Source organism: Ixodes scapularis, unplaced genomic scaffold (assembly GCF_016920785.2).
Source record: "Ixodes scapularis isolate PalLabHiFi unplaced genomic scaffold, ASM1692078v2 PGA_scaffold0__279_contigs__length_252992795, whole genome shotgun sequence".
Taxonomy (NCBI): domain Eukaryota; kingdom Metazoa; phylum Arthropoda; class Arachnida; order Ixodida; family Ixodidae; genus Ixodes; species Ixodes scapularis.
This window is the reverse complement of record NW_024609835.1, coordinates 141,895,417-141,920,464: the sequence shown is the minus strand read 5'-3', so window position 1 is coordinate 141,920,464 and position 25,048 is coordinate 141,895,417. Positions and strand designations below refer to the sequence as shown.

The window sequence follows — 25,048 nt, the reverse complement described above, 5'->3', positions numbered from 1 at the left end:
GACGGCCCGGCGTTCGCCTTCATATCGCGCACGACTATACACCTTCATTTGGTGTCTTTCCATGTGCTCCCAGTGCCAATCTGCCTATGCTTCTTCGTTGAATTTATAATCCTGATTGAACCTCTGATTTCATGCACAGTACCCCATTGATAAAAGACAGTCGTGGTACCTTTCCATATAGTTGTTCCATAGTGCCTTGAGCATCATCATAGATGAATTTCTTTTCCCTTTTCTAGTTATATTCTCCTCGTGTTCCTCTAGATATTTCCTTCCCTCATTGAGCCAGACTCCCAGATATTTGTATTTTCCAACATGGTCTATTACAATGTCTTCTATCCTCAGTGTTCCCTCTTTTCGTCGTTGAACACCATTTATTACTCCAGACTTGTCACTACTACAACTCATGCCCAAGGTGTTCCCTTCCTCTCCACATATTCCAGCTACTAGCTCCTGTAATGTATCCTGGTTATCTGCCATAAGTACCATGTCGTCCGCATACATCTGTCCTGGTATTACCTGTACTACATTTCTCCCTTCTTCCATATAACACATCAAAACCTAAGTTGCGCTGCTCTAATTTCTTTTACATTTCACTGAGATATATCATGAAGAGTGAAGGTGACAGTGGACAGCCCTGCCTGAGCCCTCCTTTTATTGCTGCAAGTTGTGTAGTCTCTGTTTCCCATGTTATAATTACCTTAATGTCTGTGTGCACCTGCTGAAGAACCTAACCAAATTCGCATCTAAGTTATACTCCTTCAGCTGACCCCAGAGTTTCTCCTGGCTCACATTATTGTATGCTCCCTTGATGTCCAAATAAGCTAACCATAAAAGAGTTTGGTTCTTCATTGCTATTTCTATACATTGTGTGGTGACGAATAAGTTATCTTCCAGTCTTCCATCTCTTCGGAATTATTTGGCGGTATGACTTAATGTTGTTTTTGTTTTCTCTGCCTTTATATATAGCCTCATTTTACTTAGTTTCCAATCATTGGATACCTCTCCTCCCATAATTATTTGATCAGTCACATGCCCTTGATGTCTGGGCCTGTCGCTGTACCCGCTGGAACCTTACTTTCTGCCTTATCCCATCCTCTTGTGTTTGTCTCCATTGTTACACAATTCTGCTCCTCTTCTACACTGCTGCTGTATATGCTATCCACTGTCCCCCTCTGCTCAAGCTGGGAGAAAGCCTTTTTGATTGACTGCCATATATTTTCCCGTGCCTCTTCCCCCTCTATCTTCTCCCCTCCTGTGTGGTCAGTATGTTTTGGAAACCCTCAGTCTTTCTCCTCTGCGTTTAAATGTGCTCCCAAAACCTTTTCTCCACATTCCTATCTTTTTTTTTTTTATTTATTTCCATCATCCACTGCACTCCTGCACTCCCAATTTCGGCCTGTATTAAAGCTGACACCTCCCTTTTCTGCCTCTTGGAAATTCTCCCATTTTCATGCAACTTCAGCTGCCAAGGCTCCCCTTTTCTTTGCCCACCTATGCTCCTTGGATGCCTCTTGGCACCGCAATATGGCTGCTTTGACCTCCTTATCCCATCAGCTTTTTAGTTTGTCTTTGTTTTTGCTTTCCCCTTTGTTTAGTTCAATGCTTTTCTAATTCTCTTTTAAATATTTCTATTTGATTGTCATATGTCCATTCTCTTTCTGGCTGTTTCGATACTATGTTCTCAATACTTTTGGATACTTTTTGTATTTGAACTTCATAGTTTCGGCTTACCCGCTCGTTCCTGAGCTTGTTGTTCTGGTTCGGGTGCGCCAAATTTAATCTTACTTCTTTTGTGGTCAATGCCTAAATTGTTTGTACCTTCCTCATCTATTTCCATACTTCCTTATACAGTTTGTGGGACATAAGGCAATAGCAATAGTCTTTTGTTGAGTGTGAGTTGTTTCATTCCCACAATATTTTCTCGTCGCACTTTACTTGTGCATTAATTAACACTACATCCAGAGTGTTTCGATTGTAACGCGCATGTATTTTTGGGCACTGATTTTGGAGAAAAAAAGTGTGCATTACAATCGTGCAAACACGGTAACTCTGACGAACCAAAAAAAGCTGTCAGTTAGGGTACACTAACTTTCAGAAGTAATAGCCGTGGGTGTGGGGCACATTTTTTTATTCAGAATTTTTTTTTTGTATTTGTCATGTAATTTGACATAGCTGTGTTTATACGCCTTCCGCACAGATACTGTATATTAAAAAAATTTAATTTAAATATCTTTTTCCTCCCATTATATTAACCCCAGTTTCTTGTGAAAGAACAACTAATTGACAACATTTTGATGTGTCATATTGCCCCATACACAAGTTAGTTAGGAAAATAAAAGCGTTTGCATGGACCCTTTGAAAATTACCAGTACTTTTCTCGTGGTCAGAAAGAGTTAAGGGAAAGCTGAAGACTTTTTTGAATTACTGAAGGTTTGATTGTAAGTCGCCTCTGGCAGATAAAAGGTGACACAGACACTTGCTGCACGACCTGTGGCAATCGCTTTACGATTTCCAAAATAAAAGCAGTTTAAGCTGACTTCTGCCCAATTTAAGTGCAAAAATCAAATTCAGGGGATAAAGAACTATGGAAGGCCACTGCTTTAATTTTTTTCTTTTTTGTGCTTCAGCTTTTCATTAAGGTGACTAGCATTTTTTAAGTTAAGTTTTTGTTAAAAGTTCACTCATATAAACAGATTTAGAACCATCAATAAAAAATAAAAAAAACATTTGATGTGATTTGTGAATGGAAATTCTAAACTTTTGGTATCCTGGTGACTTTCTTTGTTTACTTATTTAAAATATACTGTGACTCATCCAAAACAGCATGGTACCAAGCGAGTGCTCACCTAAAATTTGGAGGTATCTTGAAGAACTATAGTTGTACCTGTTAGGTCAGAGAGCAAAAATGCAGAAAAGTCCTAAAGGATGGATTTCACCACATTGCACAAGGGTCCTTGGAGGAGTGGGTTATGTGGAGCAGCTCGATTAGTTAGGTCTAGAATGGCGCTTGATATGTCTTGGTTAGTTGTCAAACATCTTAATAGTAACACGTGGGCACTTGCTAAGATAGGGCGCGTGCTCGTAATTTTAAGTAGTTTGAGTACCTCTCTTGGTCAATTTGACATACTGTTGCAATAAGAGATCCTTTTCTGGCCCCAAAATAGGTTCTTCGTTAGATGGCAGCAATCATCAATAGACTTAAAAGGACGGTGCAACAATATTCGGTTGGAATGTTTTTCGCTTTACACAAGCATACTTGCACTATGCTCCGTTCGTCCTTAAGCTGAGACCGCAGCCAATACCACAAGCAGGAGAACACAAGGTCACTTCTTTGACCAGTTTTTCCACAAAGCGAGCATTCGCGCTAGAAATGCACATTTCAAAGCTAGGAGCACAGGTTAGCTCGCACTTGTAGCTTTGTCTGCAGTCTCAGCCTAAGGGTAGAACATAGAACATAGCTTTATTTTTCATTTCAACAATACAAAAATACAGATAACGAGCCGGTATAAGCCTCAAGGGCTTGTGTACTTAGCTTGTCGGCAGGTGGCGAAATCACAGTGTAATTCAAAATGAAAGGGTCTATTTACCCTCAATGGGACCCATGTATGCTTGTGCGCTACACCATTGACCAAGAAACCTCTTTGCTGCGGTGTAATTTGAAGAATAAAAGCAAGCGTTTCCTTTCAGTTTCCTTCGCAATACTTGATTGCTTGATTGCATAGTTTGGATGTTGCGGTGTTGGCATTGTCCTCCGGTGACAATATTTGAATGTGGCTTGTAGATTGAACCCGAGTGCTATGTGAGCACTCGACTTGGGCTCGTGATAATCAATAGCTTGACAAACATTTGGGCAGTGGCTCTTGTCCAATCGTTGCAATGATGGCAATAGCCATACCCTTGCCATGTCTGGAACTCGGCACATGTACTGTGTTTTGCCAACCCCAGCGCTTGGCTATGATAAAAAATGGCAGCAAATAGTCGGCTTCAGATCATGTTGCGACTTGTTCTGGCTGCAAGTCGAGGGAAAAAACGCTGCTCGGTTTTCTTGAATTTTTTTTTTCTTTGTGACGACCGTTGTGCAAGGAGAAAAATGAACTTGTGTTTCATAGGTTACAAACGTCAGTGATTCATCATACGTGATAATTCTGCGAAGTGCAAGAATCGTTACATCGCTCCTTTAACTCTAAAACCTGGATAACAAAGTTCAGCTGCAATGACAGAGGCACATTTTTATTACATCTCTGTGCTTCTGGAGTTGTTTTCCTCTCGAGAACCTGTGTTGCACACAACTTGTTTGTGCTGGCCTCAACTGGCCTTCATGATTAACCCCTTAACCGTTCTGTTCTCCCCGGTTTACACACTCAACAGTTTTGGACGACCCAAGCTCACTCATGGCTTAGTTTGTAGCTCTGCCAACAGATGACAGCACCAAAGTTTTTTTCCCAAAGTTTGCTCCCATTCCGTATGTGGCTAGAAATTTGAGTATGAAGGCAACCAATAAGCTGCTGAGGGTCAGAAATTGCCAAAAACTAAATATGCTTAAGGGGTTAAAGGAAGTCGCAGAGTAGGAGATACAAGACATCGGATTCACATTACAGCAGCTATTTTATTGACAGTATGCAACTTCTTCTCTTGCTCTCCAGGAAAATATACTTCTGTCTGCGATGTGTGGAGCTACGGCATACTAGCGTGGGAAATTTTCTCTCTCGGAGCATCTCCGTACTGCGGCATGTCTAACAGCCGAGCACGAGAGCTGATTGACACAGGTGAGTCGTGAACAAGTGACAACAGTATAGATCACAGTGACTGAGGGAAAACAGATTCATACTCCAGAAAAAACTAACTCGTAAGGTAAGGAACACACATATACACACAAATACAACCATGTTTCGACTTTTTCCTGGTGAGTAAAAATAAATTCTTGCACATATCCTTTCAGAATAATGTTAAAGGCACATTAAAGAGGTTTCTGGCTATCTTTTTACGACATTCACTTGACCTACATGCCCCAAGGATTTCATATGAAAAATGTGCTCAGTGACTTTGATTAAGGACCAGTGCAGTGAACTGTTTTCTCCGTGCTAAGAACCCATGAACTAACTGCGTGGGACATCTCTCCCCTGAGTGAGCGTTGTCTGTGCAATTTTGGAGAAAGTCCCCCGCAGACAGCTGGTGGGTTCTTAATGCAGACCAAAGATTTCACAACATTGTTCTACATGCATGCAGGCCAACTATGATCATTGTTGCACATAGGTCACATTAATGTCCTGAAAACACGAAGCCAGGAAGCTCTTTAGTGCAGCTTTGAACTAAATGATCATGGCAAGACTTTTTATAATTGCTGGACCCAATTTAGGACGTTACAGGCAGCTTGCTGTTGAAATAGACACAGCTACTTTTTGGGCAATGAAGTACTGTAGGCATTTCTGCTGGTTGAAATAAATACCGGCGAAAATTGTAAGGTTGTTATCAATTCGATGCAACACAATGCATCTGTGTTTAAACAATGCTGCGAATGATCTCTGCCTATACCAACTTTTGGCTTCTGCAGTTCCATTTTAAGAATTATTACGGAAGTTGATATGTGGCGGCTAACTTTGTGTTGTCCTTTGCAGGATATCGACTCCCATCCCCGGAACACACCCCTGGTCCCGTTTATGAACTCATGCTGCGCTGTTGGGAGTACAACCCGGACAAAAGGCCAAGTTTCTACGACATCCATCACACCCTGGTCAGCATCAGCAAACATGGTTGAAGACTGTTGCACTGCACTGCTCCAAAACTTCCCTTTCTTAGTTTATTATTGGCAATTACAAAAGAAGTGTGATGCCCCCTTAAGTAGAATCTTGTTTTTAGCTAGCTCTCCTGTAAATAAGGCAGTTGCTCACTTACTAGATACAAGTAAATGCCTAGTGCAATTATCGCCAATGGCTCAAGGCGGAGTTACGCTGTTTTGTAGATGTTCTCAAAACATTTTTTAAAGGTTGTTTGTTTGATTTGTTCTATGGTGGTTTGTGTAACATGTAGTCCGCACAATGAGTTGATACGCATATAAAGTATTTATTTCGTGCCATACTTTTTTTTTTTAGTTCTCATGCATGTCTGCTGCACAGAATGGTGATGTCGCTTTAGTACAATGACCAGGCTGTTGTCTATACAATACTCGCAACTCAACTGTGCTGTTTAAAACAAAAGTGGCTAGTAGAATAAAAAAAAAAAGTGTTAATAAACAGTGAATTGGGTGAGGGTTACCGAAAATAAAAGTGTTCAAAAGTGGACTTTGTACGAACTAGTTAATGTTATATCACACTGTCTACCTATGTACAGGACTAGACAATGAGGAGCTCTTCACTACACAACCAGTTTCCAATCTGTTGGGGAGAAAATAGTTCCATTGATAGATATCCCAAACAAATATAGTTAACACATGTCATCCCCCCCCTTTTCTTTTTTCTGAAAGCCCCAGGTGTTTTTTGATCGATCGGAACTAGCACAAGCTGGTCTGTACACACACATTGACCACAATTACACAAGTCACTGGGAATGTTTTCTACATCTACACCTTTCCTTGACCTCCCTAACGACATCCCCTGCCTGCAACTCTACACTTTTGAGTGCTTTAAAAAAATAATAAATCTGTAACAAACAAAAAAAAATAGTACCGTGCACATATTGCTTATTTTGTGGGAAGCCATTTTAGAAAGTGTGCTCCATTCCGCAAATTCAGATACATAGTTCCGATTTCTTTCCTTCCCCGTGAAATGTATAGAGCTTTCTGTTCTTTGATTTTGAATATGCCTATATACTCTATTTCACCTCTTGATAGACGCAGCGGACGTTACGAGCCAATTCAGTGAATCTAGCACTGCGAATGTGTCGCGTGACTATGCGCCCTTCCCAAAGATCATGCAACACTTGCATGGCATTAGATTGGCTCCCCTGGCTTGTGGCATTCACTGCAGTCCACCATCATCAGGTGCAACACTCTATAGAAGCACTGCACAGTGCTTCTGAATTAGTGAAGTCATCTTGTGCCAGTGACCGGTGGATTTGTGCTCCCATTATATTCAAAACACTAGTAATCAAATTATAAATGTGAAGAAGTCTATAGGCCTATGCATATTAGTCTCCCTACAAAAACTCGTAGAAAACAACCTTGGATCTGTTCAAAATTGACTCCAGGCATCCCCAACGAGTCTGCATTTACCCCTGAAAAAACATTTTCCACAAAAAATAAAAAATGTTTCACTTCTGTTTAGATTGAAACAATAATTTGGCAATCATTTCATTGTGCAGGTATATTTTGCAGCAAACTTAACAAAATGACCAGTCTCGATAACAAACATCTCTGTTGTCCAGAATTCAGTGCAGTAACCTTGCAGTCTTCACATCTTGTCATCGTGGCAAAGGTGGGGCGGAGGGGGCTGGACACGGTACGGGGAGCGTGGTTGCCTAGTTGGCCTTGAGTCCAGCCTTGCACTCCTCCTTGGAAGGTAAACCGACGCTCCAGCCCAGGGTGGCGCGGTCAAAGCCGCACGTGAACAGGTTGGCTTTCACGTTGGGCTGATCCGAATCCAACCAGGCGGCAGCACACACCATGCGCCGGTGGCCCTGTGAACATTTGTCACACGGCTATAAACAAACCATCCATTGACATTAAGTAGAAATTAGCGTAAAACAAATACTGGACAAAGGATTCCTCTGAGTCGGCCCTCTCTCCTTTTCATCGACGAACATCAACAGCCGACAAATCCAGTCCAAGCCTTGGATTGGATTGGATTAAATTGGATTGACGGCACGACACTAGACTAGATTCAGTTAGAGCTACTAGATTTAGTGACAAATGGGACAGCTGCAGATCATAAATCCAATCCAAGCCTTAAGCCGAAAGTGTGCATCTGGCAGCCATGCTGCCATTCGGTTATTGACGTGTGTGGTTGAGCGTCGCGTTTTTATTGTCTTCCCGGAAGTGGCTTCTTCACTAACGATGTCGGCGGCAAGAAAGTACTCGTTTAATCCGGACTGTACGGACCCGAATATTTCGGAATACGCAAGTTAAATTAAGCCCGTGCGAAATGATTCTTACAATGTTCAATGCTCAATGCCTTGTGTTGAAATGGTCTTATATATTTATCTGCCTCTACAATGGTCAGGGAATTTCCTTTGAAATTGTCAGGGAAAACCTGGAAAAGTCAGGGAATTTCGAAGTAATAATTTGCTAGACACCCTGCTCACGGTGTTCCTGGAGATGATGTGCTCACTATGCTAGCATTTGGAGTTTGGAAATACTGAAAGAATTCAGGAAATCCTGCCATGTCATGACACGTTATATAAAAAAAAAAAAAAGAGGCAGAAGCCGGAAAAAGTTATTTCAACGAATGATTTTTTTGTTTGTTTTTACTTTCGAAGTAGTGATTTTCAATACCGTATGTACTCGCATAATGAACATAGGTACTTTTTTTTCTCGAAAAATGGCCACATATTTGGAAAGTGCATTCATACGTGGGATAAAATTTTTGCATTTATATACTTTGTGCAAATGTCATATTAGGTGCCAATATGACATAACAAGGTACTGTGGCAAGTCTCCATTGATGGAGGTGCACCCACAGCTGGTCGGGGGCATGCCAAAGTAATCATGCTTTATAAATAGCGAACCTTTGTAGGGCGCTTTCGGCGTGCCTTTTACCGAAGGAAAAGTGCCCTACGAACCTCACTCAGCACGGAGAGCAACGCAACCGTTCTTAGGCCTAACCACTTTCACAATTTCATAGTCCGAAAGCAGACCACAGACGACGGCATGTTTGTTGACATTAATGCATTCAATATGCGAAGAAAGTCCGGGGCTGGGCGATTCCCCAAGCCAAGCTTCATTAAGTCTGCGCATTGCTCGGTTTCACGGTTGATCACTTCTGCAACTACACACTTGCAGCCATTACGAGAGCGGCTTGGCTTGGCTTGACTTGGCCCGACTGCTTGGTGGCAAAAGAAAATCTTGGTGGGCTTGGTGGCTAGCCAAGTTGGATGCAATTCGAGACTCGCGGAGCCTAAAATTGGAGGTGCGTTCATTACGCGAGGGGAAAAAAGTCAAAATATTGGTACCCGTCGTGGGGAGTGCGTTCATTATGCAAGTGGATTCCATATGCAAGTAAATACGCTATATGAGCCAACTGAAACCCAGCAATAAAAAAAAAAGCTATACACATCTAGTGTGTTACTGTCTCTTATCATTTTCCTTTTCTGGTAACAGAACCGAGTTTGAAAACAACACAACATAAAAACCTAATGGCATAATTTTTTTTTTTTAAGAGATGTTTAGGCAGGTCACTAGTGCTTTTCAAAGGGCTGTGGTTAAACTAGAAGGCATTAATTGCAAATGGTGGAGAGAATAAGAACTCACCTGTCTGTTGTTGCGAGGAAGCCTTGCAAGGCGAACCCCAGAGATGTCGAACAGCCTGACCTGCCTGTTGTCGTGAGGAATGGCTATCACATGCTGGTTGGACACCGCTAATCTGGAGAGAAAAAACAACAATAAAAGACAAGTCTTAAAAACTTGCAAAACACTTCTGATGGGACACGATTGAAACGTCTGCCAATGCCACCAGCCCACAAGTGGCTTTAAACACCGGCACAAATCAAAGTATGAAAGAGAGGACATCCTAGAAACTGTGTTTTTTGCAAGACGACATTGTTTATTTATTCGGATAATCTGATTTGCGCTTTACCCGGACAAATTCAACTGGTGTTCCAGGAATTTGCCAGGAACAAATCGCAGGTGTTCCTGGTGACTTCAAAGTTGGATATTGAGAGGACAACTGCAACTACACATATGAAGAGCTCTGCACGGACATTGCTTTCATAACCTGCATCCGCAGACTTTGTATCTGCATTCGAACCACATCCACAAGCATTCTCCAGTTTTATTTGCATCCATCCTGCAAGTTGCTATTTTTCAAAATAAAGTTTAGACGCAAAGCATCTGTGCATATGCACTTCCGTAAACAAAACTGCCTAAGTAAGTCCACATGCTTGCACCTTTAACACGCACAGCAATGTAGAAAACCAGTAATGCCTCTGCAACGGGATCATCATTACGGAACGGACCACAAGACCACCGGAATGCTGCATACTGCGGCCACAGCAGTATTCCTTGGTGAAGGATGCGGTGCAGTTCTGAAAATTTGCAACCTATTCCAACAACAAAAAAAAAAAATCACAAAAACATTTTTTGTATTTAAAGCACTGAGGCAATTAAGTTTAGGTGGAATCAAATGTCTAGCAGGCATAAAACCGTTTTGGCTTGAGAAACTGATGTCTCGCACATTGCATATCTCCATCCTGTCTAAAATGACTGGAGATCACATTGCATGTGCATCCGATCTGATACCTGCAAAATGAGCTGAGCTTTTATCTGCATCTTCCGGTAACATTGCCTGCAGATATCCTGCAGGTATGTAGAGCTCGAATCTTATGCCTTTTAAGTCAAGGCTGTGCAGTAAGGCTAGATCATGAAAAAAAACAGTTTGCAATAATTTTGTTTACCGTTCATCCCATGCAAAAGGAGATGCTTTAGGATGATATTATACTCCATTCAGCCCTAAGCTTGGACGGCAGTGGAAGCCATGTCCTCGTTGGGCCAGACATACGCCACTCTTTCATCATGTTATCATGCTCCTGGCAATACCCATGCACGGAGAGCCGGGCCAGGCGATAAGAGAGAGGCGGCCGATTGGTCCGGCAGACATAGAGCTTCCACCGTAGTTTCAGCCTAAGGGTGAACAGAGTATAGGGGCAGTGGCACAATCTAGTACTACCGTATTTACTCGCATAATGAACACGCTTTTTTTCCGAAAAATTTACACATATTTGGGGGTGCATTCATTACACGGGGTAAAATTTTTGCATTTACACACTTCGTGCAAATGTCACATTAGGTGCCAATATGACACGACAAGGTACTGTGGCACGTTTCCACTGATGGAGGTGCACCCACGGCTGGTCGGGGGCATGCCACAGTAACCATGCTTTATAAATTGCAAACCTTTTAGGACGCCTTCGGCGTGTTTGTTGACGTCAATGCATCCGATAGGCGAAGAATGTCCGGGGCTGGGCACTTCTTCGACCCAAGCTTCGTCAAGTATGCGCGCCGCTCGGTTTCCCAGTTGATCACTTCCGCAAGTACGCACTTGCAGCCATTATGAGAGCGGGTTGGCTTTGCTTGACTTGGCTTGACCGCTTGGCGGCAGAAGAAAATTGGCTTGGTGGCTAGCTAAATTGGACGCAATTCGAGACTAGGGGAGTTAAAAATTGGAGGTGCATTCATTACGTGAGGGGAAACAAAAAAAGTCAAAATATTGGTACCCGTTGTGGGGGGGTGCATTCATTATGCGAGTTAATACGGTATTATGTACGAGAATCCCATTAGCATTGTGGAATCCTAACCATGTCCCCTTCTTTCCCATCCAATGCCAGGCACGTCACCAACACCAACACAGTTAAGCACCAATATTACTGCACCGGGATTATGTTCAGTTTCTGAAGAATGCTTTGTGCTTTTTTTTTCTACCCCTGAGATAATTAAAGAAACACAAAGTGCCATTTACTTCGCGGCATTAAATTTTTTTTTTTTTCTTTGGTTTGCTATATTGAAATGTAAAAATATGGGAATCGCAACATACCTGTTAACTGGCGAGTCCAGCCTGATGGTCGTAAGTGGAGATCGCATGTTCTTCAGATCCCAGACTTTGACTGTGCGGTCATCACTTCCAGAAACTACTTTGTCCACAGACGTGAAAGTTGCAGAAGTGACGGCCCTAGAACGGTAGGGTGTAAAGTTTTAATTAAACGTCCAAGCACTACCTTTAGATTTCTCATTAAAGATAAATCAAGATTTTGATGGTTCCAATTATGCAAGCACACTTCATAACTCTCATTCTTGTCAGTCGTATGGTGACAATGGTAAATGGTGCTAGTAATGTACCATTCTGCAGCATCTATCAAGCTAGTTGTTTAAGCTTGAATGATGCTTAAAATTACAAATAAAAGTCAGACACTGCCTCTCTTCTTTCTGCTATCTAATAAGTATTGATGCCATAATGCTTCTGTGGTTGGATGTGTAGTAATATGCTAAATTTCTGGATTTATGTTTACTATAATGGAATAGTTACTCTGTCATCTAGCAATAAACTGTTGATTTAATGAGCTATGCCATCCATCAAATGCTTAGAAAAGTTGGTTCTGTGGCAGAGCTGATTTGCAGGTGAATTAGTGAAGTTTCCAATAATTTAACTTTTATGAGCCAGTGGGCACGCTGTAAAGTCTGGTTTGAATAAATGCTGAATTAAGTTGAATGGGGGATTAGCAACCTTTTAACATAGGGTGCATCCATCCATAGTTAAGTGAAACATACAGAGATGTTTCATAATTCTCTAAAATTGCTATTATGTAGTGTACCCTTCTCAATAATGCAGCCAGCAGCAGTTTGTTAACAACGAGAAGCTGCAAAAAAAGCAGCTTGGGTGAAACAGCACACGAGATTTACACAAGACAGGCACACAAAAAATCACACATACACAGCGCTGACTAACAACACAGGTTTGTATTTCTTCTTTCTCTGGTCATCATCATCATCATTATCATCAGGTCAGAGAAAAAAAACATACAAACTTGAGTTGTTAGTCTAGTGCTGAGTATGTGTGATTTTTTCTGTGCCTGTCTTCTGTGTGTAGGTCTTGTGCGCTGTTTCACCCAAGCATGAACAACCAACTCGCCCAAGCCTCCGTCCTGCAGAAAAAGAACAATGAACACCTAGTTATCTGCTCTTATCATCATTACTACTGTCAAACAACTTCCAACTTAAACAAGGAACTTAATCCCCAATGCGCTATGCCTGTGTCCTACCATTGTGGGGGCAAGCCCATAGTTTTAAAACAAATATTCTTCAGTCTTTCACTACTGTACACCACGCTTAAACAAAAATTCAGCTGAACTCGTGAAGGTGGTTCTTAACATTTCACTTGTCCACTTCTAAGCTTAGTTAATTTTAATACAACTATAGGAATTGTGGCATGTAAACAAGATTCGTTACAGCTGTCCAGATCGAGGGGATTTATAAATATGTTTAAATTCAAATTTGACAAAAAAAAAAGCATGAATGATGAACACGGGTTATCGAGACATTGCTCCTAACACGTCAAATCTCGATATAACGAATTTCGTAGAACTCGCGAAAATCGTTCAATATTTTGAAATATTATTTGAGTGAAAAATTCGTAAATTGAAATTAAATCTGATAAAAAATAACATACCTTTGCAACAGAAATATCCAAACAATCAGTTTTATCCAGAAAAAAATAAATACAACACGTCATTGATCACTACGTGTTTATTAAAAGAAAAGGTCCAGCACAGACGCTAGAGGAAGAGTGACCCGACAATGACACACTGGCACCGCTCACGCGATTAAACACTGCGCACAAGGCACAGTTAATGGAAGAAACCCGAGATCTTCCCTGGTTGGTGCAGCGCAAACGCTGCAGGACGAACGATTCAATGTCGTCCACCTTGCTATGGAGAGTCTCGGTCGCACTGTCATTTCCAAAAAATATGCGCAACTTGCTGATGCAGTACAGCCCGCGTGAAGGGGAGGAATGTGCTAAGTTAGCGGGTTAGGCCTAGTGCGCATTTGTTTCCCAAGTCGATCTTTGATGATGATAATGGTTGGCACATGGTTGGCAGAGCCGTATATTGGGAGAGTTTGGTCGATGGGCGAAGCAAAGGCTGCCGCCAGTGCCAAATATTCCCCCCGCGGTTGCAGTGCAAACTAAAAGTGTGACAGAGCGTCGACCAAACAGACTGCGACTTCACAATATTGGAAATGAAATTTGAAGTGCGAAATAGAAGCATTCAATCTCGCAGCAGCGATGATCATAACTACGCAGTTTCCTCTGGTTTAGAGCACACATTTGTTTATTCTACCGTTGAATATGGGCGTGACGCAAACTTCACATGAGCCAAATTTTCGGTCACAAAAAGTTGCTTTTTTACTTTAGCGAGACTAAAACGGCTTAAATTAGTGGAGTTGCATTTTTAGAGCTCACGACCACCGTTAGAAGCTGTTTTGCAGCCTGTAGTTTGCCAGGAGATGCTCGCCTACATGATGAATGGCTAAACTCTCCCAATACACGGCTCTGATGGTTGGGCATTTTGGGAGCCGCCAATTGGCCAAAATGTGCGTGCTGCTGTGACTTCGAATTAATTTTGCATACAAAAGCATTTACATTACACGCGTCATTCTGAAATATTCAATATTTTGAAATTCGTAGTACTGAAATATTTTTGCATTGAAGCTAATAGGCATTCCGAAGGGGACTTTTTAAATGTTCGTATATCTGAGTGGTTTGTTATAATGACGTTCGCAATAACGAGATACTCTAGTATAATTGCAGCTGACTGGCCCCGTTGAGTGCGCATCTCACCGAGCACCTGTGCAGAGGTGCTCGATGAGAAGCGCACTCAAAAGGGCTAAACCGCCACTATTAACACTTAGAAAAGTAAGAATATCGCAGTTCACATCAAAGCGAATATCAAATTGCATATTATACGAAACTAATATTCGAAAATTCGAACATTCGCACAACACTAATGTTAGGACAGCATGAGTTAGACTGTCACAGTGGAGCGACACTGTTACATACTGTAGATGAGAAATTTAACCAGTGAAGTATGACTGCAAGTTTGGAGACTTAACGAGCGTCGCGTCATGCAGCGGTGACACATGACGGCATGTTAGAACTGTACTCATCCAGATCGAAATTGCGGGGGGAAGCTAGAAATACGAGCAAGTATCCCTTAACGATGCTGGAAATTGCATGAGCCTGCTTACTTGACAAGAACGCATAAAGCCCGAAGCTGCACTTTTGGAGCTTCTGCTGCGCTCGCACTTAAAGTGAGATGGGTTACAATTGTGATGAGTAAAGATGAAGAGAAAAAAAAAAGAGCAGAAAGACGCACGCAAGGAAGGGCCAGACGTTCTTGGTTTCAGGATTCTTCCTACCTGGGTCACTGTTGTACTGGGTACTGTTACTGTGGCATGCTAGTGGCGTGCCACATTCACGTGCTACGTGCTCAGGAGAGTTGCCCAAGAGGTGCGTGCTTTGCGCTATCCAAGGAATAACCCGAGCAACATCAAGAACACTTTCCAAGGGTTTTATCATCATATCATCATCCAGAATTCAGCATCCAACAGCCATTGCATCAGTGCAGCCAACAAGTTTCCACACCAACTTCAAGTAATTTGCTGTTAGAGTCATTTCTCATTAATACGGACCCCGTTAATATGGATACCCTGCCATATGGACACCATTTTCAGGGATAAACTGTGAAATTATTTGCATTTTTGTCTCATTTTTCTGGACAATTTGCATTATGGACAATTTTTGGGGAAACGAAGGTGCCCATATTAACGAGACATCACTGTAGGACTCCACCTAGCTCACAGAATCACTGTAAACAACTTATTTTTTGCGGGCTCAATATTTCGCGATTTAGGTCAAAGCTAAATTTTTGAAATAATTCGCGGGCTCTAATTTTCGCGATGTCGTGGGATCTCAATATAGATTTCTATGTGTTTATATTTTACCGGAATTGTTTGCGGGACCTATTTTTTGCGAATTGTAGGAGAGTCACAAAATTCGCAAAAATGAGGTCCTTGCGAAAATAAAGTCATTTATAGTATTTACAGTTTTTTGTAATGCGAAATTAAAGTGCAGCTCTTGAGAGGGAGAAGGGGGGGTATGCCCCTCCTCCCCCTCCGTACCCTCCCTTCCTCCTTGCCTCCCATTTAGCCGGAAAATGTTTGCTAAATTTCCTCGCAAAATTTAGCAGGGAAATTATCCCATTAAATTCAGCGGGTTAAGTTTCGTCGCTATATTTAGCGGGAAAATTGATGTTATGTGACCTCAACACCAATTGAATTTCCTCGCTAAATATAGCGGGGAAACTGTGACGTCCCATAATGCAACGCGCATGGTTATGCTGACGGTGCCGCCACTCCTCAACCCGGAAACAAGCGCCTAAGAGCTGCGTTCTAAAAAGGACTTCTAGATTTCCGGAGAGACTGCAGCAGTCACTCGCTACTTAATACACAAGAACCTTGAGATTAGTTATAAAAGAACCAGAAAACTCACTCCGTGTGCCCCTGAAAGACGCTGACTGAGTGGATTGGCTCTCTGAAGTCCCAGAGCCGGAACGTGGTGTCCTTGGACGACGTCACCACCAGCCGCTGTGTCGGGTGGGCACTGGTGTGGGTCAGCTCCTGGTCGTGGCCTTGGTGAGGGCAGAGACAAAGGCTAGTTACATATGTCGAGAACTTTGGCTCCACTGTCTGTCATCTGTCGTATTAACTTTAATCATGTGGCAGAGATTTTCTTTTTTTCTACAGAGACACAGTATACCCCTTTGCCAAGCAACTGTTTGCAAATGGAGCATTTGCCCACACAGCTGTGGACCGTGCACATGCTCCACCACTGGCTATCTGCGAGAACTACAGACAATGCCACCGCTTCAATCTGACACCAAGACGAGCTGGCATGCATCGCATTGTTTCTGGCGAATGAGAGGTTCGCTGGGCAAGTTTAATTGCAGAGCATTGACTGTCACCTGCCATTTTAAAATGCAACTAAGAACTCTCATGCTCGTATACTGACGGCTGTTACCGTTCATCAGATGGCCCCAGAAGTGTGAGCCTGTCATGTTGAAAACAAAGTCCACAATCGTAATATCTGATACACAATGCCAACCACCCAGCAGCAAAAATTACTGTCTTACTGTCTGTCTCCATGAAACAAGCAGATTCACAGTCAAGAAATTGCAAAAAGGAGAACATCAATAGCCTCTCATCATGGTAATCGTGATGGCAAAGGTTGTCACCTTCTCATCGTGATTCTCACCTCGTCGGGTCCAATTTTAGTTAAACCTTCGCTATTTTGGTTTGAAATATCGGTGACACTATCAAAATTATGCAAACACCCCCAGGTGTAGCCTAGCACAGCATATTTTCTGGCAGGGATGGCCCCCAAGGCTTTAGGTAGGGTACAACCTCAAGAAGCCAAGGCAGAAGTGGCACCCACCCACAAGCTGGATGACCAGCTCTCCCTTCTCGACGTCGTACACATTGGCCGTGCGATCCCAGGAGGCGGTGATGACCTGGTCACCGCCCGACAGCCAGTCGGCAGCAATCACCACGCTGCTGTGGCCCGTCAGCTCTGTCAGAGGGCTCTTCATCACCAGCACATTGCTCGACGAGTCTACGTCTGAAAAGCAAGGCAAGCCTTAGCAAACGACCTCAACGCAGGATTATTATGTAGCTTTTTCCATTTCGCTCTCGTCGATTGCGGGCACTCCGAGCCTGCCAAGTCTTCTTTCTCCGAGTGCAGATGACACGTCGACTAATGTTGACGCCACCTAATTTTTTTAAATATTAGGAACAAAGCATTATTAAACTACAAATATTGTAGAATAAGGAATCTAACGGAAATAAGGCCCAATAAATCCTGAATCTTAAGCGAAACTCCAAAAAAATACCTTCCAAATTTCACAAAACCATTAACTCGTGAAACATGAAACCTCGACTAAAGGGAGTGACCGAGCCGGCGGCATTGCCTCGGTCTCCCGTTGTTCTGCGCTGCCAAGCGGAGTCGGCGCACATTTGATAGGCATAGAGAGTAAGGGATGTGGTGCCGGCGAGCTATGTTTTGACAAAGAGTGTATCGTGACACACATCTGTCAAAGGACAAGCTGCTCTAGTAATGGGACCAAAAGCATAGTGTGAAGTTATTATTTTATTTTAAATTTTTTGACGGACGTATGTGGATGCAACGACATGGTCTGCTCCGCAGAAGAAACTCTGTGTGCGTGGGTGCTTAAAACACATCAAATTACGAAGAAGAATAAAAAAGCGAGTTCTTTTTATAGCCTTCGAATGAGCAATGCTGACATAAGGACGCCTTTTCTGCCCTGAACAACCTTGACGGCGGGAGTACGATTGTTTTCATTGAATGTGTAGCTGAATCAAAATGCATGCAAGGAGACGTCGGCTGTCAATTGACGTTCACGTCGTTGCACATCGCAACTGCACACATCGCCGATCATGGCTCACTTCATGTATCTATAGCAATTAGTTTGGCAGGAATTTCACGTTTTTCTCGGAGAGGCAATAATGAACATTAATACTTTTATATTGACTAAGTTGGTGCCCACGATTAGCTCATTCCATGATGCCAGCAGTTTTGATGTCAGCCTTTCAGTCGGAAGTACTGGCAATCGCTTGTTAGTGCAAACTTTGCCACGCTCTCTGTAATACATACACTGCTCTCTAGTGTTGTGCAAATATTTGAATTTTCAAATAGTAGTTTTGAATAAACAACAGGAGGATGCTTAAGCTTCGCCTTTAAGATTAAAACGCGATAGCTAAATATAAACCCCCGCTCGTTCCCAAGCTGTGCGTGTCTGTGTGGCCTCGTCGGTAGCGTGCCAGGCTCACAACCGAAGAGTCATGGGTTGCCCGTCACGCCGCCGACGCCGGCTTTTCTGCGATACAAGCTCCTTAAAGCTATCACTTTGATACACTATTCAACATTCTTTCGAAATGAACTGCGATCCTGATGTTCATATTGTAAATTACCAAAGAAGCACCCACCTCATCCAAGTGCCCACTATTGACATTTCTTTGGGAATTCTGCAAATTATGTGTTAACCGACCGATTTGACTGGACAAGTGCCCATGTCTAGATTAACCCAGTTTTCCGTGGAAATGGGGTGGGCGGCCCCCTGTATTCTACAGTACTTTTCAAAGCGTTGATTGGGGTGAGTTAGCACCGCTGAGTGTGCTTCTTACCGAGCACTTGTGCACTGTGAAGAAGCAATAACCGCGGAGCTCGTGGGCTCCACGGGTATTGCTTCCCCAAAATGCACAAGTGCTCCGTGAGAAGCACACTCAATGGGGCTAATCGCGTAATGAAGAGTTATCGTTTTTTGTGCGAACGGTGCTGATATCAATCGCAATGAATAGTTAGCGCTGCCATTGTGATCGGTTAGAGTACCTATATATGCTCCGCTTAGCTGCCCTATGAAAAGTAACAGGTGGAAATCGAGCGAGAGCAGCGTGATACAAACCCTACAAAGTAGCATGCCTGCAAAGTTCGGAGACACCACATCCGGGAGATTTTCGAAACCGGGGTAGCAGTTTTTTTAAAAATAAATATTGACAATGAATTTACATGAAGACAACTGTTAGGCCTCGCTATCATTGCTCCGTCTGTTGCGATGACAAACACTCCTTTAAGTGCAAGTGAGAAAAGGGTGGTCGTGTAATTTGTGATTTTGGAAGATTTTCTTGTCAATCGCACCATCGTATAAAATGGTGAAAATTTGGGAGCCTCCCGGGTAATACGGGAGACTTGGCAGGTTTGAAGTAGCAAAAACACATTTTTACATCAAACACAGACCTAAGACGCCATCGGTACTTTTAATAGCTTAACTGAGACATCTGAAAAATTACTGGCATATGATTGTTCAATAACTAAATAAATATCTGTAGCGGCCAGGTCTCCTGTAGGTATGACACTTTAAATAGTCTCCTAACACTCCAACAACAGTAGTTTTTGTTTTCCACGTGCTAATTTTCAAAAGATATCATATAAATTTTCTGACATGAAAACTCAAAATTGCCCCGTCTAAAAGTGAAAATTTCTGCACCAAAACCCGTTTTTCCCTGTTACAAGAGCTGCACCACATCATCACTCGTCAGTTCCACCATTGATCCTAGAATGAAGCGATACTACCATTATTCGGGCTGATAAACCTGGCGATCTCGCAGAGCTTTCTGTACTCGCAAGTTCCTCTCCCTCAGAGCACACAGGTGGTCGAGCTCCTCCTCGCCTACCCTCCTGGTCACATGACCACTCTGTTAACCAATCAACGTCGAGCACCTCACTCCTCTTCTCCCACCCATCAACCAATCAGTGTCGAGCCTCGCGACCACGCTTTTATCCAGGCTTCACAAAATGCCGAGCGCCTAGTCAAAGAACGTTTCATGTTAAAATGCCACCCACAACTATACACAAGCTCCACACAAGTCGAGCGACACTCAGTCTTGTAAGGTTTCACTGCAAACCCATATAACCTCACACTGGGCGAGTTCCCCCCTTCCCCCCCCCCCCTTATCTGTACTACTGCGGAACAAATTTTGGTATTTCCGGAAAGGCACATCTGTCATACAACTTGCGATACCTAGCTTGCTTTGACGCATTCTCGAATCTCAATGTGGCAGCTGCTTCCAGAGTCCCTACAAAACCAATCTGCTTGCCACTAGGGGCACCCTGATCAGTGCTTGAGTTACATCCACTCTGTTTCTGCAGTGCAGTAGTGAGCAATGCGTAGCGTGTATAGTGGCTATAAATACACAGTTAAACAAGCATCATTTATTGCACAAGCAGAGAACAATCTATCAGTGGCATAAATCTCTATGAATAATAACTTAGACCACCAAACTTCAAAACAAACAGCAAAATGTAGAAGACATAGTTATAACCAGACTAATAAAATTAGACACACTTTAAAGACTAAGGAAGGTGAACCATATTTCTCTCTCAGATAAGCAGACAATTTTTATAAAATATAGAGGATAGTACCCAATCATTTTGTACATGCTCTTCATGTATGTAATTTGAAACTAACATTCTAACGGAAGGTAAATGGGGAGTGTCGTAAACGTTTCACTGACCATCTTCTTTCTCGGAGAGATCAACTTCATCTTCTGACGAGTGGCCCTTCTGAAACACACAAAATAGCCAACATTTTTAGAAGGTAATAAACAAATAATGGAAATGAACGTTCTCTCCACTCTGTTCCACTGGAAAACATACTCAACTTTGGCTTAAAGGGGCCCTGCAATGAATTTTTTACAGGTTTTTAATTTGCACCGAGCCTGAGCGCACTAGACATAGTAACTTAATGAAACTTTTTTTTCTTTCGAATTTCGCCTTATTTTAGAAGTTATAGGCAAATTAAAATTACAAAAACAAGCAAAAAATAACCTCCTTCATGACGTCTTTGGCCACTTGAGTGGCCGTGAACTAAAAGACGGGTAGTGAGCTCAGCGAGGGCCCACGGCTGCCGCACCCCGTGTTGACAGCTTGAGAGGGCAAAACTAAAGCATGTTCTGGATAGGCTGCATGAAGCGGGCAGCCAGGGTGGCTCGCATTGCATTTTCTGCGCGATTAAACACTAATTTGGCATGACACTTCATTGGCCACAAACGAGAGCAAACACGGGGTAAAGATCAGTTCAGAACGGGAGCCATTTCGTGCTGCCATACCACGAAACGGCCAAACAGCAAGCCAAACCTGCGCCGAAGGCCTTCGGAATGCTCGAAATCGGTCGAATCTTCGAGTTCGTAAACGACCGCAGCACCGCCGCATACATATGGGACCTTCCTAACGCTCGCCGCCTGTTGGAGCCTGATCCCACTATTCCTTTCTAGTATGTGCCGCCTTTTTTACCGCTTGGTGGCGGGTATGTCAACGGGTCATTTATGGTTTCCGGACTTTATAAACTGCATTTGTTTCTTTTCTGATCTAAAATACTGAACAAAAACTACTTTCATAAATAATTGAAACCGTGCGTGCCTCTTATATTTTGTATTTCGACTAAAAAGAAGCTTTTAGCGACTCTGACTACAAGTAAGCCCAGGACCGAATACCTCACATTTTGCGCGCTTTCGGTACCGCGGGTCACCGCCGTAGGTGGAGGAGGTTTTTGCGTCGTCCGGTTAACATATGACGCACTGATATTTAGTTACTCTCTCAGTGCCCGCTGGGTTGCCCGAATCCCAAGAGACGTGGAAACCGCAAAGAAGGTAGACGCTTAAATATGATTGCAGGGCCCCTTTAAAGGAGAACTAAGGTGGAGTTTGAGATCCTATTTTTATGGCGCAAGCTCTATCAATGTGCCCTAAGCATCTTAGAAAATTGCAATTACGACCATTGCTGGCCTATCAAAAATGTGACCAAAAATTTTGACATGCACTTTTTCTTCAATATAACTCGGCAAAGGGGCAAAAGACTATTTTTGACTGCAATTTTATTAAAAAAAAGGCCACTTATGATCTTGTTTTTTTTTCTAGGATGCTTTGGGTGTGTGTTGACTTGGCACCCTAAAAGATGGCTCTCAAAATCCATTTGAAAAAATTTTAATTTCTAGAATTTGTAGCATGGATTTACATTTTTCTTGCATAGCATGCAAGAAACCAAGGAAGGAGAAGTTTATTTGTAGGCGTGAGAGCTAACATAACATTCATTGTCATGGTCATTTCTCCAGTGGCATTCAACTTGGTTCAAGTAGTGCTCATTGGTTCACTGATAAACATACAAAAATGTGTCAAGATTCTGTAAAACGGCTATGACGATGCCAGAAATATTTCTTAAATAAGTAATAACTGCCTTATAAAAAAATCTGGTAGTCCTGTGTTACAAGGTACAGTCACTGCAATAGCTGTGACAAGTCACGGCGAAGTCGTTGGACATTGGCGTTGCACTCATGCACCCTCGGGTGCATGAACAAAAGCATTCAAAACAAAACGGAGAGCATGAAAGCATGTCTCCTGGCACGAGCTCTTGGCATTGATATAGTACTACAACAACATTTTGTTATCGGCTCTTTTTTTTTTTCCAGAAAGCGCATGCAGTAGGCATCGGGTACCACAAAAAACTTATGTATAAAATGGGTTGCTAACGCTGTGGTGTAGCTCTGTGGTGATGCCCCCGCTTCGCATGCAGCAGACCTAGATTCGATTTACGTGGGCGGCAGGCAATCATTTCAAGTACTTGGCAGCATTGGCGACGGATGCCCTACTACACCAACTACAACCTCAATAACGACTACAACTGCTGCTACCACAACATCAACAACGGACATCATTTCCAGAGGTGGGAGGAGCCCATAACAGCTGTTGCTGCAAAAGCCATAGGTAGAACTACTTATGTTATTCCTAAAGCCAGCTGCATACACAGATGCAGCAAGAGCAGCAATGCGCAGCAAAAACTGGAAAACTGCACAAGCCGAGTAACAACGCAGGTGGAATGAGGTAGGGTTGGACAAAGGCAAAGTCAACAGAACAGCTGCACTCGAGCTAAAATTAGAGCAGCTCAAGTAAGGAGCCCACCACACAAAGACATTAAGAGGCTCTGCAAGGATATTGGGTAGAAATGTTTCTAATTTTACAGAAGCTTATTGGCACTAGTGGGACCCAAGTATACTAGCATGCAACGCCACTGACCAAGAAGCTTCTTTGCTGCCGCGTAATTTCAAAGATAAAAGCAGACGTTTCTTTCAATCTCTCCTTTGCAAAACTTGATGATGAAGTTGTTGGGAATGTATTGTTAGCATTGTCAACACTGCAATCCCCAGGATTTTGTCCTCAAGCTTTGCAATCCCTGTGATGACGATATTTGAATGCAACTCGTACAGTGAACATGAGCACTGTAACCATTCGATTGGGGCTCATAACAATCAGTGCTTTGACATGTATTTGAGTAGTGGCTCGTGTACAATCACGCGATGGCGGGAATAGCCAAATGTTAATGATCTGTGGAACTCAATGCGTGCCCTGTGCTTTCCCAAGCACAGCGTATGGCTATAATAAACATCACCAGCACATAATCAGCTCAAGATCACATGGTTGCTTGTTCTGGCTGTGAGTTGAGAGAGTGAACGCTGCTTGTTTTTCCAAAAACTCCTGTTGTGACCGACATTGATAGGAGGAAAACACTAATGTACATTTCAGAGGCTATGAATGTCAAGTAACAATTATAGCAGTATTTACTTAACTTTTTGACGGTCGAGTTTTTTTTCCCCAAAAGATGTTTCTTAGTGGCCGGGTTTTGTTTGCAAAGGAACAATATACAAAAAAAGGTTAATGCACAGGCTTTTTTTTTAAGCGTTGGAAGTCTGAATTGAAAGAGCCAGCACTCCCATTGGCACCACTGCCAGAGCGGACGGCATGCGAAGTGAGCATCACGAGCGCAGACCATCTGATTTGACAACTATAAATAGCCCAGCAAAGTGAAACACTGTGTATATATAATGTTTAAAGTTCTCTGAAGACAACAAATAGCAATACCTCCCACAGTGCGTGTAGTTTTGCGTCTTAAATGTCTAATCACCACCATACATGTATGGCGGCGACTGTCAAAAAGGTTGCATCGCCCCTTTAAAGCTAGCAACCAGTTCGAAACATTTAAGAAAGGTGATGCAGATGATTACGCACAAGAGTATTTATTAAACATTAAAGCACCTCAAACACATAAGCAGGCTTTCTCAAGCTATTGCAATAACACTATCTCAAGCAACAGCATTGTGGGATCTCAACTGAAACTTCCTTAGGACAGGTTAATTTCAGCCTTAGATTAACCTTTCTATGACATTTGGGGTGTGGACAAAGGCTAGCCCCTCAGTTGTTTTTATAAATTTGGTAACTTCAAAAACAAAATTACTTTCATTGTAAGCATAAAAAATCCTGAAATGGAAGCTGGGAGTTAGAAACCAGATGACCCCTTTTTTTGTGTGTGATCGATCATCTTGTCATAACAATGTAACATATGATGTTATAAAGCAGCTTTATTGGTTGCAGCATTTTTGTTTGACATTTTCCTCTTTTGCTTCCACTTGGGCTAATGGGACCCCTTTGTATTTGGATTCTGGCAATCATGATTAAGATTATTCTGTGCCAAGAGGCATTTCTTTCCCTCATGTGTTTTGATAGGTGGCAGGCCAGTCAGGAAAGAGGAATGGGAGGTTGAGGAAGAAAGTGAATTTGAGCCTCATAAATGCACTCTTTACGAAAACTAGCATGTGTAAAAAACGTTTGGAGGGTGCACACAATGGTAAACTAATGAACAATAGTTAAGCCGAATTGAATGCCAACTGGAGAGATAGATGACCATGACGATGAATGTTATAATTTTGTTAGCTGTCAGAAGTCAGCACCTTT

At 42.6% G+C, this 25,048-nt stretch overlaps 2 protein-coding genes across 4 annotated transcripts in view; one reads left to right on the top strand and one right to left on the bottom strand.

Moving 5' to 3' along the window:
* LOC8030778 (tyrosine-protein kinase Fer) overlaps positions 1–6,278 on the top strand; it is a 29,014-nt gene extending 22,736 nt beyond the window's left edge. For all 3 annotated transcript variants that reach the window (XM_029967508.4, XM_029967507.4, XM_029967506.3), the window contains exons 17-18: positions 4,644–4,766; positions 5,616–6,278. In XM_029967508.4, coding sequence (XP_029823368.1) covers positions 4,644–4,766; positions 5,616–5,755 — 263 coding nt within the window. In that variant the 3' untranslated portion in view covers positions 5,756–6,278. The remainder of the gene's footprint in view (positions 1–4,643; positions 4,767–5,615) is intronic.
* LOC8030779 (WD repeat-containing protein 37) overlaps positions 4,587–25,048 on the bottom strand; it is a 230,184-nt gene continuing 209,722 nt past the window's right edge. Inside the window, exons 7-12 of the mRNA XM_040221875.2 lie at positions 20,783–20,831; positions 17,130–17,312; positions 16,188–16,326; positions 11,679–11,813; positions 9,401–9,512; positions 4,587–7,611 (exon numbers count right to left, since the gene is read on the bottom strand). Of these exons, the coding sequence (XP_040077809.1) occupies positions 7,453–7,611; positions 9,401–9,512; positions 11,679–11,813; positions 16,188–16,326; positions 17,130–17,312; positions 20,783–20,831 (777 nt within the window). The 3' untranslated portion in view covers positions 4,587–7,452. The remainder of the gene's footprint in view (positions 7,612–9,400; positions 9,513–11,678; positions 11,814–16,187; positions 16,327–17,129; positions 17,313–20,782; positions 20,832–25,048) is intronic.